General features: G+C 45.9%; 1 protein-coding gene across 1 annotated transcript in view; it reads right to left on the bottom strand.

Moving 5' to 3' along the window:
* ADGRB1 (adhesion G protein-coupled receptor B1) overlaps positions 1 to 15,022 on the bottom strand; it is a 472,654-nt gene that overhangs the window by 252,425 nt on the left and 205,207 nt on the right. The window contains exon 3 of the mRNA XM_063131218.1: positions 7,598 to 7,756. Within this exon, the coding sequence (XP_062987288.1) occupies positions 7,598 to 7,756 (159 nt within the window). The remainder of the gene's footprint in view (positions 1 to 7,597; positions 7,757 to 15,022) is intronic.

Genomic DNA, 15,022 nt, shown 5'->3' with positions numbered 1-15,022 from the left:
TCCCCAGTTGCTAATCCTTTGATAGTTTCCTGGCTTTTGAAAGGTTGAGAAATGTCTCTCCAAGGGCATTTAGTTACTGGCAGTAAGACTTTTAAGAGAAAATATGCTAGAATTTGGAATATTTTGGCCCCACTCTTTTGCCTGCCCCCCCCCCCATTCTTCACTGGAATGCAGCCTTGGGGTGATTCTCCAAAATGCAATTCGTCCATCCAGCTGAATGGTACTCAACACCCCTTGTCAAACACGATATGGGCCAGTCACCATCTCTTAACCTTGCCTCCCCCATTGTTTTGTGAGGCTCACATTGGTGTAAGAACCATGTGCACATCTTGAGGACAAGATAAGGATGTAATAAATACATAGCAATCTTGGTTATGTCATTCAGTAAAGCACCATGTATCTGTCCAGGTCCACCCTGAATTGAATGGAAAGGAGGACCCAGCCTTAAGGTACAGCAACTTTGGTGCACCCAAAGGCCTAAAGATCAAAGACTGCACTACCAAGATGGGGGGTCTTTGCTTGTGACCCACTTCCCCCAGCACTTTGTGACTGAGGGCTCATATACACCAAGCAGGATATTGCACTATGAAAGTGGTATATAAAAGGCAGGAGCCACACTACTGCTTTATAGAGGTATTGAAGTGCACTGACAACTGTTGGGGCCCATCGACACCTACCATATACCGCTTTCATACCACTATATTCTGCTTGGTGTGGTTCCTGCCCTTTATATACCGCTTTCATAGTGGAATATCCTGCTTGGTGTAGATCTGGCCTTACTAGAGGTCGGAGATATAGCTGGGAAATCTCCATTTCAAGAGCAAAGACCACAGCAATTTATTTAAACTTGGACATCGCCGTGCATATGGAGTGTACCTGGGGACATTGGACTGTATTTGGGGGGCAAAGGGATGGGGTCCAGTCTATTGCTACTGTAAAGGTAAATAAGGGTGGTCCTGTGCCTAGGTTCTATGAAGCCTCAGCTAGATAAGATTGATTGATTGATTGATTGATTGATTGCATTTTTATATCACCCAATAGAAGAAGCTCTCTGGTGAGAGATTTCTAACTGGGTCCTGTTCTCAACCCCGAACGTGAATGCAAGCAAGAACACAATTCTCCGGAAACTTGCTTTTGTGTTTGACAGTTTGCACTTTCACACATGTGCAAATTCACATTCATACCCCAAACATGTATGTTCAATTTACCTAGGGTGACCTTATGAAAAGGAGGACAGGGCTCCTGTATCTTTAACAGTTATATAGAAAAGGGACTTTCAGCAGGTGTCATTTGTAGGCATACAGCATCTGGTGAAATTCCATCTTCATCGCAATAGTTAAAGCTGCAGGAGCCCTCCTCTCTTTTGTATATGGTCAGGAGGGCAGGACTCCTGCAACTTTAACTGTTGTGAGGAAGAGGGAATTTCAGCAGGTGCTACATGCATTCAAATGACACTTGCTGAAATCCCCTTTTCTATACAATTTAAAAGATACAGGAGCCCTGTCCTCCTTTTCATATGGTCACTCTAAATTTAGCCTATGAGGGGAAATGCAAAACAGACAAACTCAAAGGGTTCTATACATTTGGCCCTGCAGGGAAAATAGCAATTCTTGGGTTGGATCCAGGATCTCCCTTGCTTGAGAGTAAGAGCTCTACTCATGAAAGGTCACTGTGACCAATTTTGGGGACATTCATCTGAAGCTCCTTACTCTCTGTGTGGAGGCTTTTCAGGGGTTGGAGAGGCTGTTGTGAGAAGGAGGGGCTGGGTAAGTCCACCTCCAAACCCTCCCCCCCCCAAAAAAAAGAGAGAAGTAAACTGCACCAATTGTAGATTCCCAATGTGTTTCGAGAAAAAACTCTTTATCAGGGAATCTCCAAAAACTCCTAAACACTGCTCAGGTGGATTCTCTTTACCTTTCCTCATCCTTGGATACATTCAGAATGAGAAACTGGCACAGGGGAAAGTATCATAGAATCATAGAATAGCAGAGTTGGAAGGCGCCTACAAGGCCATCGAGTCCAACCCCCTGCTCAATGCAGGAATCCACCCTAAAGCATCCCTGACAGGTGGTTGTCCAGCTGCCTCTTGAAGGCCTCCAGTGTGGGAGAGCCCACAACCTCCTTAGGTAACTGGTTCCATTGTCGTACCGCTCTAACAGTCAGGAAGTTTTTCCTGATGTCCAGCCGGAATCTGGCTTCCTTTAACTTGAGCCCGTTATTCTGTGTCCTGCACTCTGGGAGGATCAAGAAGAGATCCTGGCCCTCCTCTGTGTGACAACCTTTTAAGTATTTGAAGAGTGCTATCATGTCTCCCCTCAATCTTCTCTTATCCAGACTAAACATGCCCAGTTCTTTCAGTCTCTCTTCATAGGGCTTTGTTTCCAGACCCCTGATCATCCTGGTTGCCCTCCTCTGAACACGCTCTCTCCTTTAATATTCCAGCTGTGGCATGCACGCACACACACACACACACACACACACACCATACCTACACAGCTGCAGTTATCCTGCAGAGATCCAGACACCAGATCTTCCACTATCTCATCTAGTTTGGCCCTCAGTCCCAGGCCTAATTCGGACAATGACAGAGCACAGTTAGCGGCATCTCAACTGGGGGAAACTTTTGGCACAGTTTCCCTGCACGTCTAGACCGATTAGTCAAAGGGAACAAGAAGATGAAAGCGTAATGCAGTGGAAAGATTTCCGCTCCAACATGATTTAACTTTATGGAAATGCCAAACAATGTGTGAAATCATTGTAGGCCTTAAGAGAGACATCTGTTTATGATCAAGGGCTTTTGCTTCCTTCCTTTGTTAAAGAGATTTCCCCTTGCTTTCGCAATATATGTGTGTGTGTGTATGTCTAGTCAGAGGGTCTAATCAAACACAATTTACTAAAAACGGGGAGAGGTGGGAAATAAAAGTTATCATTATAATGCGAGCAACTCGCTTGTTTTAGCATGGTCTTCACTAGTTATCTAATTTGTAGGAAGTGTTGGGAATGAGAGAGGCAGTACCCAAGCACCGTTTCTCTGGACCAGGGGCAAACTTGTAAAATGCCCCCCTCCCTCGCCTTTTTGAAGAAGAAAAAAATCAGCGGGCTAATTGGTGTTTTTTTTTAGTTGTCTTGGTTTAAGCAACCTTCCATTTCCGCCTGACTCATATTTATGGACTGAGATGGAAATATCTTCAGATGGCAAGGCATGGTTCCCCGTGTCTGGGGTCTAGTATCAGTTCTTCCGTGCGCTCTGCGATTGGAGGCTTAACATTTACTCTCATGTATTCTGAAGCCTTTCAAATGCCCAGTAGCAGCATTCGTTGTCACTATCCTGAGACCTCAATGTCCCTGATTATTAGGCAGTCCATCCGTACATCCTACATTATGGAGGATGGTCCTGCTTGAGGGTCCCTGGTTGACAGCTGGCTGGCCACTGTGTGAACAGAGGGTTAAACTAGATGAACCCATGGTCTGATCAGCAGGGCTCTTCTTAGGTTCTTATTTGAAGAGCTGCCCAGTCCAAGTCTAGTTTCAAGATCCAGAGGGAGAGGAGGAGGAGGAGGAGGAGGAGGAGGAGGAGGAGGAGGAGGAGGAGGAGGATTAGGAATGGAGAACAGAGCGTTCAAATTGCCCATCCAGAGTTTGCATCTAGGCTAGATCTACGCTACCGCTTTATAGTGGTATTGAAGTGCGTATTACACATTCCATATTCCACATTGTTATTTCCTGCTTTTTATTCTACCTTATCCAAAATTGGCAACAAATGTTATTGCATGTCCTACGAGGTATAAATGCATAAAAGGGATATAGCGTTACCATGATGGGATCATCATGATTTCACACATGGTGTGGATCTGGCCCTGGACAGCAGACTGGGCAGGCACAAGTGTCCATAGTCTTCCACACTATGGTATTGTATTTCTATTTAAATTATAATAAGTATTCTGACATTTGCACCTATACCTATAAACATGCAAATATCATATGCTCATTTTTTTTGTTCTCTTTTTCGGGGGATGCATGGTCTCTTTGAGGTAATATGTAAGTGACCACCTGGGATATATAAAAGATTATCTACTCCCCTGTAGGGATGTCCAGGAAATCCCGGAACAGATTCAAATAGGGATGTTAGCATTGGATTAAACCCAGTCTGTGGGATGTCCAATGAGTGGGGTTAGGGTGGAGGGTAGAATGAAGTTTCCATCCTGGTGGAGTTCCTACCTCCATAAAAGGCGTCGGAGTCCTTTCGTGGCCATTCCCCTACATTTCCTGACTGGGGGATTGCCTGAGCATCTTTCAAAGACGGAGGGAAAGAGTTCTTTCCTTGAAAAACACAGGGGGCATGTCTACACCTCTCAGTGGAGGAGGGGGGATCTTGCATTATGCTGATCACAAGCTCCCCCCCCCCCAAGTTCACACATAGCGTACAATGTCCAAGGAGGATGTTGCATCCCACCATTTTTTTTTAAGAAGACAGGAGCTGGAGTGCACCTGCGCTCCAGCTAAAAAGTAAGTTAAAAAAACAACCTGACTCTATTCCCCTCCCCACCCCCGATGGGCATAAAGCACTTGAAAAGCTCCATGCTTTTGGGCCTGGTTCCCAGCTCCTTGCATTTAGTCGTGAAGAGCCAAGACGAAACTGGGAGGGCCGCCCACAATGATCATAGAATCATAGGATCAACCACCTGCTCAATGCAGAAATCCACCCTAAAGCATCCCTGACAGATGGTTGTCCAGCTGCCTCTTGAAGGCCTCTAGTGTGGGAGAGCCCACCACCTTCCTAGGTAACTGATTCCATTGTCGCACTGCTCTAACAGTCAGGAAGTTTTTCCTGTTGTCCAGCTGGAATCTGGCTTCCTTTAACTTGAGCCTGTTATTCCATGTCCTGCACTCTGGGAGGATCGAGAAGAGATCCTGGCCCTCCTCTGTGTGACGACCTTTCAAGTATTTGAAGAGTGCTCTCATGTCTCCCCTCAATCTTCTCCAGGCTAAACCTGCCCAGTTCTTTCAGTCTCTCTTCATAGGGCTTTGTTTCCAGACCCCTGATCATCCTGGTTGCCCTCCTCTGCACACGCTCCAGCTTGTCTGTGTCCTTCTTGAATTGTGGATCCAAGACCGATGGGGAAAATCTGGCTAAAAGCCATCCCGGTTATCCCAGGCAAATGGAGGGATCTTCCCTCCCTGCCCCTGGGATCCCCTGTGCATCATGTGGATGCACAGGCATGATCCTGGGCCAATCCCCAGGATAAGGCATGGTCTAGACATGCCCAGGCAGTCTCCAAGTCAGCAAATCTGGAGCATTCTGTTTCTCCTACCTCTGGTAAGCTGCAAAGCTCTTCTCACAGCATAGTATTGGCAGGGAGGCAAGTGGCTTCCAGAAGGAGGGCCTTCTCTGCTGTGGAATGAGCTCCCTACTTGTACTCTTTTCAACCCCAGGGGAAGACCTTTTAATTTCCCCAGTATTTTAACAGTTTATCATCATAGCTCTCATCTACACCTAGCAGATATTCCACTATGAAAGCAGCATGAAAGAGGTATATAAAAGGCAGGAGCCACACTGCTGCTTTATAGTGGTATTGAAGTGCACTGATGACTGTTGTGACCCATGACACATGCCATATACTGCTTTTATACCACTTTCATAGTGTTATATCCTGCTTGGGGTAGATGTGTCCTGGGCCCCAACAGTTGTTAGTGCACTTCAGTACCACTATAAAGAAGTGGTATGGCTCCTGCCTTTTATATACTGCTTTCATACCACTTTCATAGTGGAATATCCTGCTTGGTGTAGATGAGACCTTAGACTTTTAACTTTGCTGTTTTAAATCTGTATTTTAAATCTGTATAAATCTCTGCATTGCTGCTTGCTTTCATCCTGGTTGTGCTTTTATATTGTGCTTTTAGATTGTGTTTGTATATATGTATGTGTATGGCTTGTTTTATACTTTGAATTGTACTTGGTGGTTTTAATTTTTGTGAACCACCGAGAGAGCTTCGACTATTGGGCAGTATAGAAATGCAATAAAGAAATAAATACTTTTTAAATTATTTATTTATTGCATTTATACCCCACTTTTTTTCCTCCAAGGAACCCAAGGCGGCAGACCTCCTCCTCCTCCTCCTCCTCCTCCTCCTCCTCCTCCTCCTCCTCCTCCTCTCCATTTTACCCTCTTAACAACAACCCTGTGAGGTAGTTAGGGCTGACAGTCTGTGACTGGCCCAAAGTCACCCAGTGAGTTTCTAGGGCCGAGTGGGGACTCCCAGTCCAACACTTTAGCCACTACACCACACTGTCTCTCTATTAAATACATAAATAATTGTAGGTCCTCAGGAGTAGCAAACTTGCTATCCCTCAAGGTATGCATTCAATTCAGACTGGACCTGGAGAGATACATGGTACTTTTCTGAGTAACATAAACAAGTTTATTATTTATTTATTTCATCTGTATCCTGCCCTCATAGGGTGTACAAAATTCTTACTCTTGCACACCCACACACACACACCTGATGAAACAGTGAATGAGGTGTGGTTGAGAGATGGTGAGTGACCCATTTCAATCTCACCCTCTTTCAGCCTGATGGCCAAGTACCATTTCAATGGGACTGAAAGCAAAAGGGGAAGGGCTACAATACAACCCCACCCCAAGCATGTCTTAATATTTCTACTGCCAGTAACTAGGCCTTAGGAGAGGCATTCCAACTTTTTTTTGAATGGGGGGGTGGGGAATGCCACAAAAGCTGAGAGACTACCCAACATTCAGTCAGGGGAAATGGGGCATGGCCATGGGAAGGGAGCATGGCCCTATGTATAAGATGAGGGCCCCAGGTGGGCTGGCTTTGGCCTGAGGTTCCCCACCCCTGAATGTTGTAACTCAGGAAGGCAGCTTCCAAGAATTCTAGAGATGGCCAGAGAAAGGATTCACAGACATTTTCAATCTGCAGTGTGGGGGGAATGAGCATGTCTGATGGAGGCCTCTGTTTTGCCCCACACACCAAATGGAGAGAATGGGGAAGTGTAGCCGAGATGCACTTTTTGGAGCCACAGTTGATAGGATGGAACACAGAGGGCATGGCTAGAGAGGGCGATATCCCGGGGATCGACCTGGGATCATCCCTGTGCGGGCACATGGCGCACAGGGGATCCTGGGGTCAGGGAGGGATGATCCCTTCCTTCCCCTGGGATATCACCCTACCCTTCTATCCCGACTTTTCCCACGGTCCCAGGATGATCCCGAGACTGCTGGACGTGTGGCCAGGCATCCCGTTTTCATCCCTGCTCCACGTGAGTAACCGCGAGAAGCCAGGACCTGGGCACAGAGCCATCGGGAGTGGGGTGGGGGAGTGGGAATATATATATATATATATATATATATATATATATATATATATATATTTAACAAAAAACCTTATGTTCTCTGTGGAGCGCTCCTGTGCTCTTTTCCAATTAAAAACATATAGTGGGAGCGACGTCCTCTTCCTGCCAGGATGTCGCACGCCGCATCTAGACACCCTGCGATGACCTTGGAAGCATGTAAGTCCAGGATCGTCCCACCTCCCTCCCTCTACACCGTATGGCGTAGACATATCCACAGTGACTTACGGTTGCACGCTTTCCTGTTGCACAGTCTGCCTTCCTCTAAGACTCCCTCACAGATGAGGCCGTCATCCGGAAGAGGCTGGCAGGTGCGGGTGCGGGTCTGCAGGCCTCCCCCACAGTCTCGGGTGCATTCTCCCCACATCGACCATGGGTTCCATCCACCTGAGGATAAGCCAGGAAAAGACAAAGCAGAAACGGGAAACTTAGGCTTCAAAGCAAGGGTAAGGCAAGGGACCAAAATCTCAGAGGTTGCCACTTTGCAAAGATAGCCAATAAAGCACAATGATTACTTAACAGATACTTTGGGACACAATTCAGAAATCTTCATTTGGAGAATTTATTCAGCAGTTACCTAGGCGCAAAATTGTACTTCCTTCTAATGCAAAAGTAAGCAACTTTTTGGGCTATGCGCACATTTGGTCGTTTGAGAAACTGCCCTGGGCACCATCACAAAATGGCTGCCATGGGAGGCATAGCAGAGGACAAATAACCAGTGGACTAAGTACAAGGCAGAGGTAGGGTCTGAGCCCCAACACACTAAACAACTCCTTCAAACCCTCCGTGTTCAGTACCAATACAAACCTCTTTCACAGCAATCCCAGCTGCCAGTAAGAAAATGTTTGTTTGTTTTTAAGGTGGGAGAGGCAGAGAACCTTGGTGGGTAACCAAGAGGAAACCCCCCCCCCATTTTTATATCCTCTGACTACACCCAAAGCCTATCTATTTGCCACCTTTGTAGGTCAGCCATCCAGGTCAGAAGAGGATTTCGCAGGCCTGCTGAAGTCATTCCTGATGTCCATCTGGACATCAGGAAAAACTTCCTGACTGTTAGAGCAGTACAACAATGGAACCAGTTACCTAGGGAGGTGGTGGGCTCTCCCACACTAGAGGCCTTCAAGAGGCAGCTGGACAACCCTCTGTCAGGGATGCTTTAGGGTGGATTCCTGCATTGAGCAGGGGGTTGGACTCGATGGCCTTGTAGGCCCCTTCCAACTCTGCTATTCTATGATTCTACGATTTGGTAGGGCTGATGCAGAATCACCATTAGGTCAGCGACCCGCCTGTCTGCTTCACATCCAATCACACCACCTGCAGCCCCTTTGCTTGACTCCAAAGAATATCAGGGCAAAGGGAGCCCACTATGGCTGTACTATGTACACAGGCGTGCACAGTACATTTCATTCGGGGGTGCACCCAAGGATAATTTTTTTAAGACAAACGTTTATTGAATACTCAGTCATAAAGGACTTTATTTTTATTCATTTATTTATTAAACACTGTAGACATTGATACTCCCGGCAGAGAGGCTGCCAGCAGAGTGAATCCTTTTCACTTCCGCCGTCAGGAGCAATGGTGCTCTCTTGGAGGTAGCAGTTCTTTGGTGTGGTGGCAGAGGAGCTGGAGCGTAAGGGGAATGATGTTTCCACTGCACCAGGATTCCCCTCTGGATCCCTACTCAATGCCTACTTCAATTTGGCACTTATCGCTTGAGATCATAGAATCATAGAATCATAGAATAGCAGAGTTGGAAGGGGCCTACAAGGCCGTTGAGTCCAACCCCCTGCTCAATGCAGGAATCCACCCTAAAGCATCCCTGACAGATGGCTGTCCAGCTGCCTCTTGAAGGCCTCTAGTGTGGGAGAGCCCACCACCTCCCTAGGGAACTGATTCCATTGTCGTACTGCTCTAACAGTCAGGAAGTTTTTCCTGATGTCCAGCTGGAATCTGGCTTCCTTTAACTTGAGCCCGTTATTCCGTGTCCTGCACTCTGGGAGGATTCAGAAGAGATCCTGGCCCTCCTCTGTGTGACAACCTTTTAAGTATTTGAAGAGTGCTCTCATGTCTTCCCTCAATCTTCTCTTCTCCAGGCTAAACATGCCCAGTTCTTTCAGTCTCTCTTCATAGGGCTTTGTTTCCAGACCCCTGATCATCCTGGTTGCCCTCCTCTGAACACGCTCCAGCTTGTCTGCGTCCTTCTTGAATTGTGGAGCCCAGAACTGGATGCAACACCCAACACACCCCTTGCACATGCCTATGAATATATAGTGGGGGGGGAGAGAGAGAGAGAGAGAGAGAGATTTGAATTCTGTTCCCTTTTGGAAGCTAGGAGGACGTCAACATGAAACTCACAGCCTCTTGCTATTTATGCAAAGTCGAAGAGTTGACCTTCAAGGAATCTGAAGGCAAGTTGGTTTTTCCCCTCCTTGAAGGTTGTTTTTCCTGCCCGGACAATGACTCTTCTAATGGCACGCACAAGTCGGTTGCCTTGTCTCCTCCACTTCCCGACAGGAGATGGATTGTGTTTCAAGGCCATCAACGTCTATTGACATAACGACATCCCCTTAATGTCTCACTCAGCCCGATCGATCGCGTATCCGTAACCAGGCACGTTTAACTGGTTGAGGGCTAATAAACCCTTTGCTTCGTCTATTAAAAGCACTTTATTTCCTCCTCCTCCTCCTCCTCTGGTGAGTTGGGGGGGGGAGATGGGGGGCAAGAGGTGGTCCCAGTGCTGCAACAGCCATTTTGAAAGGTAAGCGACTTCTCCGTCTGACCCCCCCTCCACTTTTCAGCTGGCGGTGAAGCAAAATGCCTAATTGTTGCAATGCATTAAAAGGCAATTCCATCATACCGCACACCGCAGCATTAAGTAAAATGCATTTCTGCCGTCAAAGCTGACTGCCAATCAGAAAGAGGCTCCTTCTGCTTAATGATGGGTTATTTAAACAGGCCCGTGTTTTATGATGCAATCCATAATGATATCATTAAATACCATAAAGGGAGGCTGGAGTAGGCTTGCTCTAATTAATGAACAGATCTTCTAGAGCCTCTGGTCAGAGGAATAAGACTTGGCACATGTCACTCCAAACAACCCCCACTTCTCTCCCTCTTGCCCGCCCTCCTGGACCCCCTCACCAAGCCACAGGACGCTCACGGACCATCTCACTGAGTGGCCCAGGGGCTCGGTGAGAGCTGGACAAAGCCTCCTGCCCCAAACCAAGATGCCACTTTGTGCAGCAATGTTGGCTTGGCCATTTCTGGGAAGGGGATGTTGCATAACTGGTGACCATAAAGGGGCCATGAATGCAACATTCCCTTCCTGGAAATGCCCGAGCCGCCATTGTTGCACAAAATGGTGGCTCATTAAGAGGATGGATGGTCCCATGGTTTCCTTGGGCACTCACTGAACCACCGAAAAGCTCGCTGGTTGGTTCTTTCAAAATGAGAAAGCATCCCATAGACCCAAAGGAGATGCTACTACTCAGTGATAGGAAGAATGTCAAATCTTGGATATGGGGGAGCTGCCCCCTGGGTTCCAGTGGAGAACTGGGATGTGGGGAGAATTGGGTTTTGATGCCTTCTCGTGGCAGTGGGCATGTTTACACCAGGGGAGGGGAGGGGGAGGATCTCATTATATGCTGATCGTGAGATCCTCGCCTTCAGTCCACATGTGGTATACAGTGTCCCAGGAGGAAGGAGGATGTTGTGGCCACTTTTTTATTATTATTGAAGATGAGCGGACAAGCACTCCAACGAGATATATATATGGGCACGGAGCACCTGAGGAGCTCTGTGCCTCGTGGCCTGGTTCCTGGCTCCTCACATTTACTCACGAGGAGCTGGGACGGCCACCCACATCTCCAGCAATATTGGGACGATCCTGAGACCACAGGAAAAGTCTGGCTAAAAGCCATCCTGGTAATCCATTGGAAATAGAGGGATCATCCCTCCCTGCCCCCGGGATCCCCTGTACATCATGTGGACGCACAGGGATGATCCCTGGGCGATCCCTAGGATAAGGACTCATCTAGACATGCCCGGAGTCTTCTCCTGCTGACTCCAGAGCCTTATCTGAAGATGAGGGGTTGGAATCCTCTGAGGATGATGGTTCAGGATGCCGGTCCATGACAATACAAAGCAATTAATGAATTTTGATCAATTCTTCTCAAAAACAAATAGAAACAAAATGCTCGCCCATCCCTACAGGGGAACACTTGCAGGGAAAACTTGTCCTTGGATTGGAATGTGGAGCAACTGAATAACTCCCTCCAACCTACCAAGCCAACTTTATGCCATACCCTCCTTTTAAGACGCCTAACTAAATGGCCTCATTGGTCTCTGATCACTTCTCCTTTTCCACCAAATCATGCTTCAGAACATTTATCAGGGGGGTTTACAGAGCCCACAGCTTACATTAATATTAGCCATGTCTGGCTGGCTTTCAACTGGGTAAAAACAACCTTTATCTGTTTTAATCATTGCTTTTCCTTTATCCCAGTAGCTGGGTGGCTGTTTCCAAATAAACAGCTGCCAATCTATTAACACAGCCGAGCTGCGGTTGTAATAATGAACCTATTGGGATGTGGTGGATAGAAACCCTCTGGATGCTGGTGGATTTTCCCCTTCGGCTTGACTTCTCATATTATTATGTTAGGATTTTTTGGCTTGGTGACCTTGGCTCCATGGATTGATTTTGAAAAAAGCAGCAGAAGGAAATATCAAATTTCGGGGAGAACTCTGCAATCCCATTTAATTGTCTGTGCTATTCTGAAGGACATTTCAAGGTCACTGCTCGAAGATGGGACGCTAGCAAGAGTGTTGGCATGAAAGTCACAGGGAGATCACTGTTAACTCCTCACCCCCTGTTCATTTCCTTCCCATCCCACCTCCACATGCTAGAGGTGTTTATGAATCTGCCTAACAGATGGCATCCACAGAGACATCCTTCATAACAGTGTGGAATCAGAGTTCTCTACCTCTTTCCAGTAAACAGCTTCCTCCCATGCAAGGTATTCTCCCCACATCCAGATGACCGGAAGTATATAACAATTAGCATTTCAGGATTTATGTAAGCTGACGTGTTTCTCAGAACACTCCTGCTTTCGATGGGAGGCAAATGACGAGGCTTGCTAAGTAATCTACAAAGCTTTTATTAAGTAGCAAGCATCTCTTCTACCTGAAGAGACTCTAACCTCTTGGAAACGTCCCCCTAGGCAAAACTATGCAAACTAAGCAAGACAATTGTCCGCTCAAGAAGAATAGGAAGCCACTTCCCAACCCCCCGTAACTTCAGAGCACCTGGTGCGGAGGCTGGTTCTGGCGTGATCGAACTGACTTTCTCACACCTTCCTTCCAACCCATGCATTTGAGCTTCTGGTGGACCCTAGCATCCACGAGCTTGTCAGGACGCTCGCCTCCGGAAGAAGGCTCACTTCCCCCTTAGTGTGTAGGGTTTGGCCTTGAGGAGATAAGCTCTGGAGAGGGCTGACTCCCAGCTGGGGCATCGCCCGTGAGAGCTTCCTCCCCCACTGGTACAGGCTGGCTGGTGTCTGGCACTGCCTCCTCTATTTCCAAATCTGATTCTGATTGATTACCTGAACTTCTCCCAAAACAGGGGCAGTAGGGTTAGACATGACATAAGCATCATGTCCAGAATTGAAATGTCTCTGAACTAAAATGGGAGATCCTGTTCACTCTTAGTGCTGATCTGGTTCATTTTGAGAGTGTACAGTAATAAGAACCACCCATCCTCAAGGCAATTCTCATCCCCAAACAGTACTTTTACATGAATCCTGTGCCAGATCTACACCAAGCAGGATATAACGAAATGAAAGTGGTTTGAAAATGGCATAAGGGATGTGTCATGGGCTCCAACAGTTGTCAGTGCCATTCAGTGCTGTTATAAAGCAGTGCTGCTTTTAATAATGTATTAGTTTAAAATGTTTTCATAGAATCAAAAAATAGCAGAGTTGGAAGGGGCCTACAAGGCCATCGAGTCCAACCCCCTGCTCAATGCAGGAATCCACCCTAAAGCATCCCTGACAGATGGCTGTCCAGCTGCCTCTTGAAAGCCTCTAGCGTGGGAGAGACCACAACCTCCCTAGGTAATTGATTTCATTGTCGTACTGCTCTAACAGTCAGGAATTTTTTCCTGATGTCCAGCTGGAATCTAAGGAAGCCAGATTCCAGCTGGACATCAGGAAAAACGTCCTGACTGTTAGAGCAGTACTTAATATATTTAATTAGTATATTTAATTAATTAATATATTAATTAATTTATATATTTATATATTTAATACATTTAATTAGCAGTACTTAATATATTTAATTAGTTACATGTATTTTATGGTGTTTGCATTTGTGTTGTATCCCGCCTCGATCCAGAGGGAGAGGCGGGTAACAAATAAATAAATTATTGTTATTATTATTATTATTATTATTATTATTGTAGATCCTGCCCTCAGGTTGGGCAAACAAGTGATTTTCCCATTCACTGAGATTCTACAAACACAACATTGAAGTTCATCTAGCATTATTTCCCATGCTTGATTTGTTTTCATTTTCTTCAAATGGGAAAAATACACATTCTGAATGGGAAAATGCACATTTTTATACAATTCCCCCCCCCCCAAAAAAGTGTGCACTTCCCCCCATAGAGTAAATCATGAAAATATTCAGTTCAGGGGAAATGCACATTGTTTAAAGTGTGCATTTTTAAGAAGTGTGCATTTCTTCGAAAACAGGACTTTAAAACACACACACACATACTCAAGAAGGCACATTCAGGAAATCACAATTTCACCCCTGAAAAAGACACTCTGGCTGATGTTTCCATTTTGGGATTGCAAATGGGGCATGTTTCCATGATTTGCAAACATAAATGAAATTCTTCATCCCTAATGAATGAAGCCTCCTTTGAGAGCAATTAGTTTTGTTGCATCTCTGTGTCAAGAGTGAGTGAATGCTCCAATTACATCCTGATGCAAATGCACAGCAGAATTAATTGTCTTGACTGAATGCTGATTGGAAGGACACAAGATTGTGAATCAAACATAGATGCAACATACTCCTCTTTTAAAATCAATTTTAAAAAATTAATTTACTTATCTACCATGCAAGCATTGCTCATGCAGTATACCAGTGTGCCTTGAAACTCAATTTTGGAATTATGGGCACCATGTTAATATGGTTCTTTCCCAGAGTGCTGCCCTAGGCTTATATAGTATTGACCCTCAAGCAGTTTATATTAGGGGTGTGAATTTTGGTTTATTTCAGTTTCTCAATTTTTCCACTCTTAAATTTGGTTTGTCCAAAACTTTGGAAATTTGCTTGAACGTTCGCATGAAACCCCATAAACATACCTGTTGATTTCTCCTAAGATATGCATTTTTGTACACAGTTTTCCCTAATATACATATCGTTGCAAGCAATTTTCCTAACATAATCATTTATGTGTGATGTGGCTGTGAAAAAGGCAAATTCTATTTTGGGCTGCATTAATAAAAGTATAGCTTCCAAATCGTGTGAGAAACTAAATCCCCTCTAATCGAGTATTGCGTCCAGTTCTGGGCACCACACTTCAAGAAGGATGCAGACAAGCTGGAACGTGTTCAGAGGAGGGCAGCGAGGTTGATCAGGGGTCTGGAA

This window comes from Elgaria multicarinata, chromosome 7 (assembly GCF_023053635.1).
Source record: "Elgaria multicarinata webbii isolate HBS135686 ecotype San Diego chromosome 7, rElgMul1.1.pri, whole genome shotgun sequence".
Classification (NCBI taxonomy): domain Eukaryota; kingdom Metazoa; phylum Chordata; class Lepidosauria; order Squamata; family Anguidae; genus Elgaria; species Elgaria multicarinata.
This window is presented reverse-complemented; position numbering and strand designations above follow the sequence as displayed.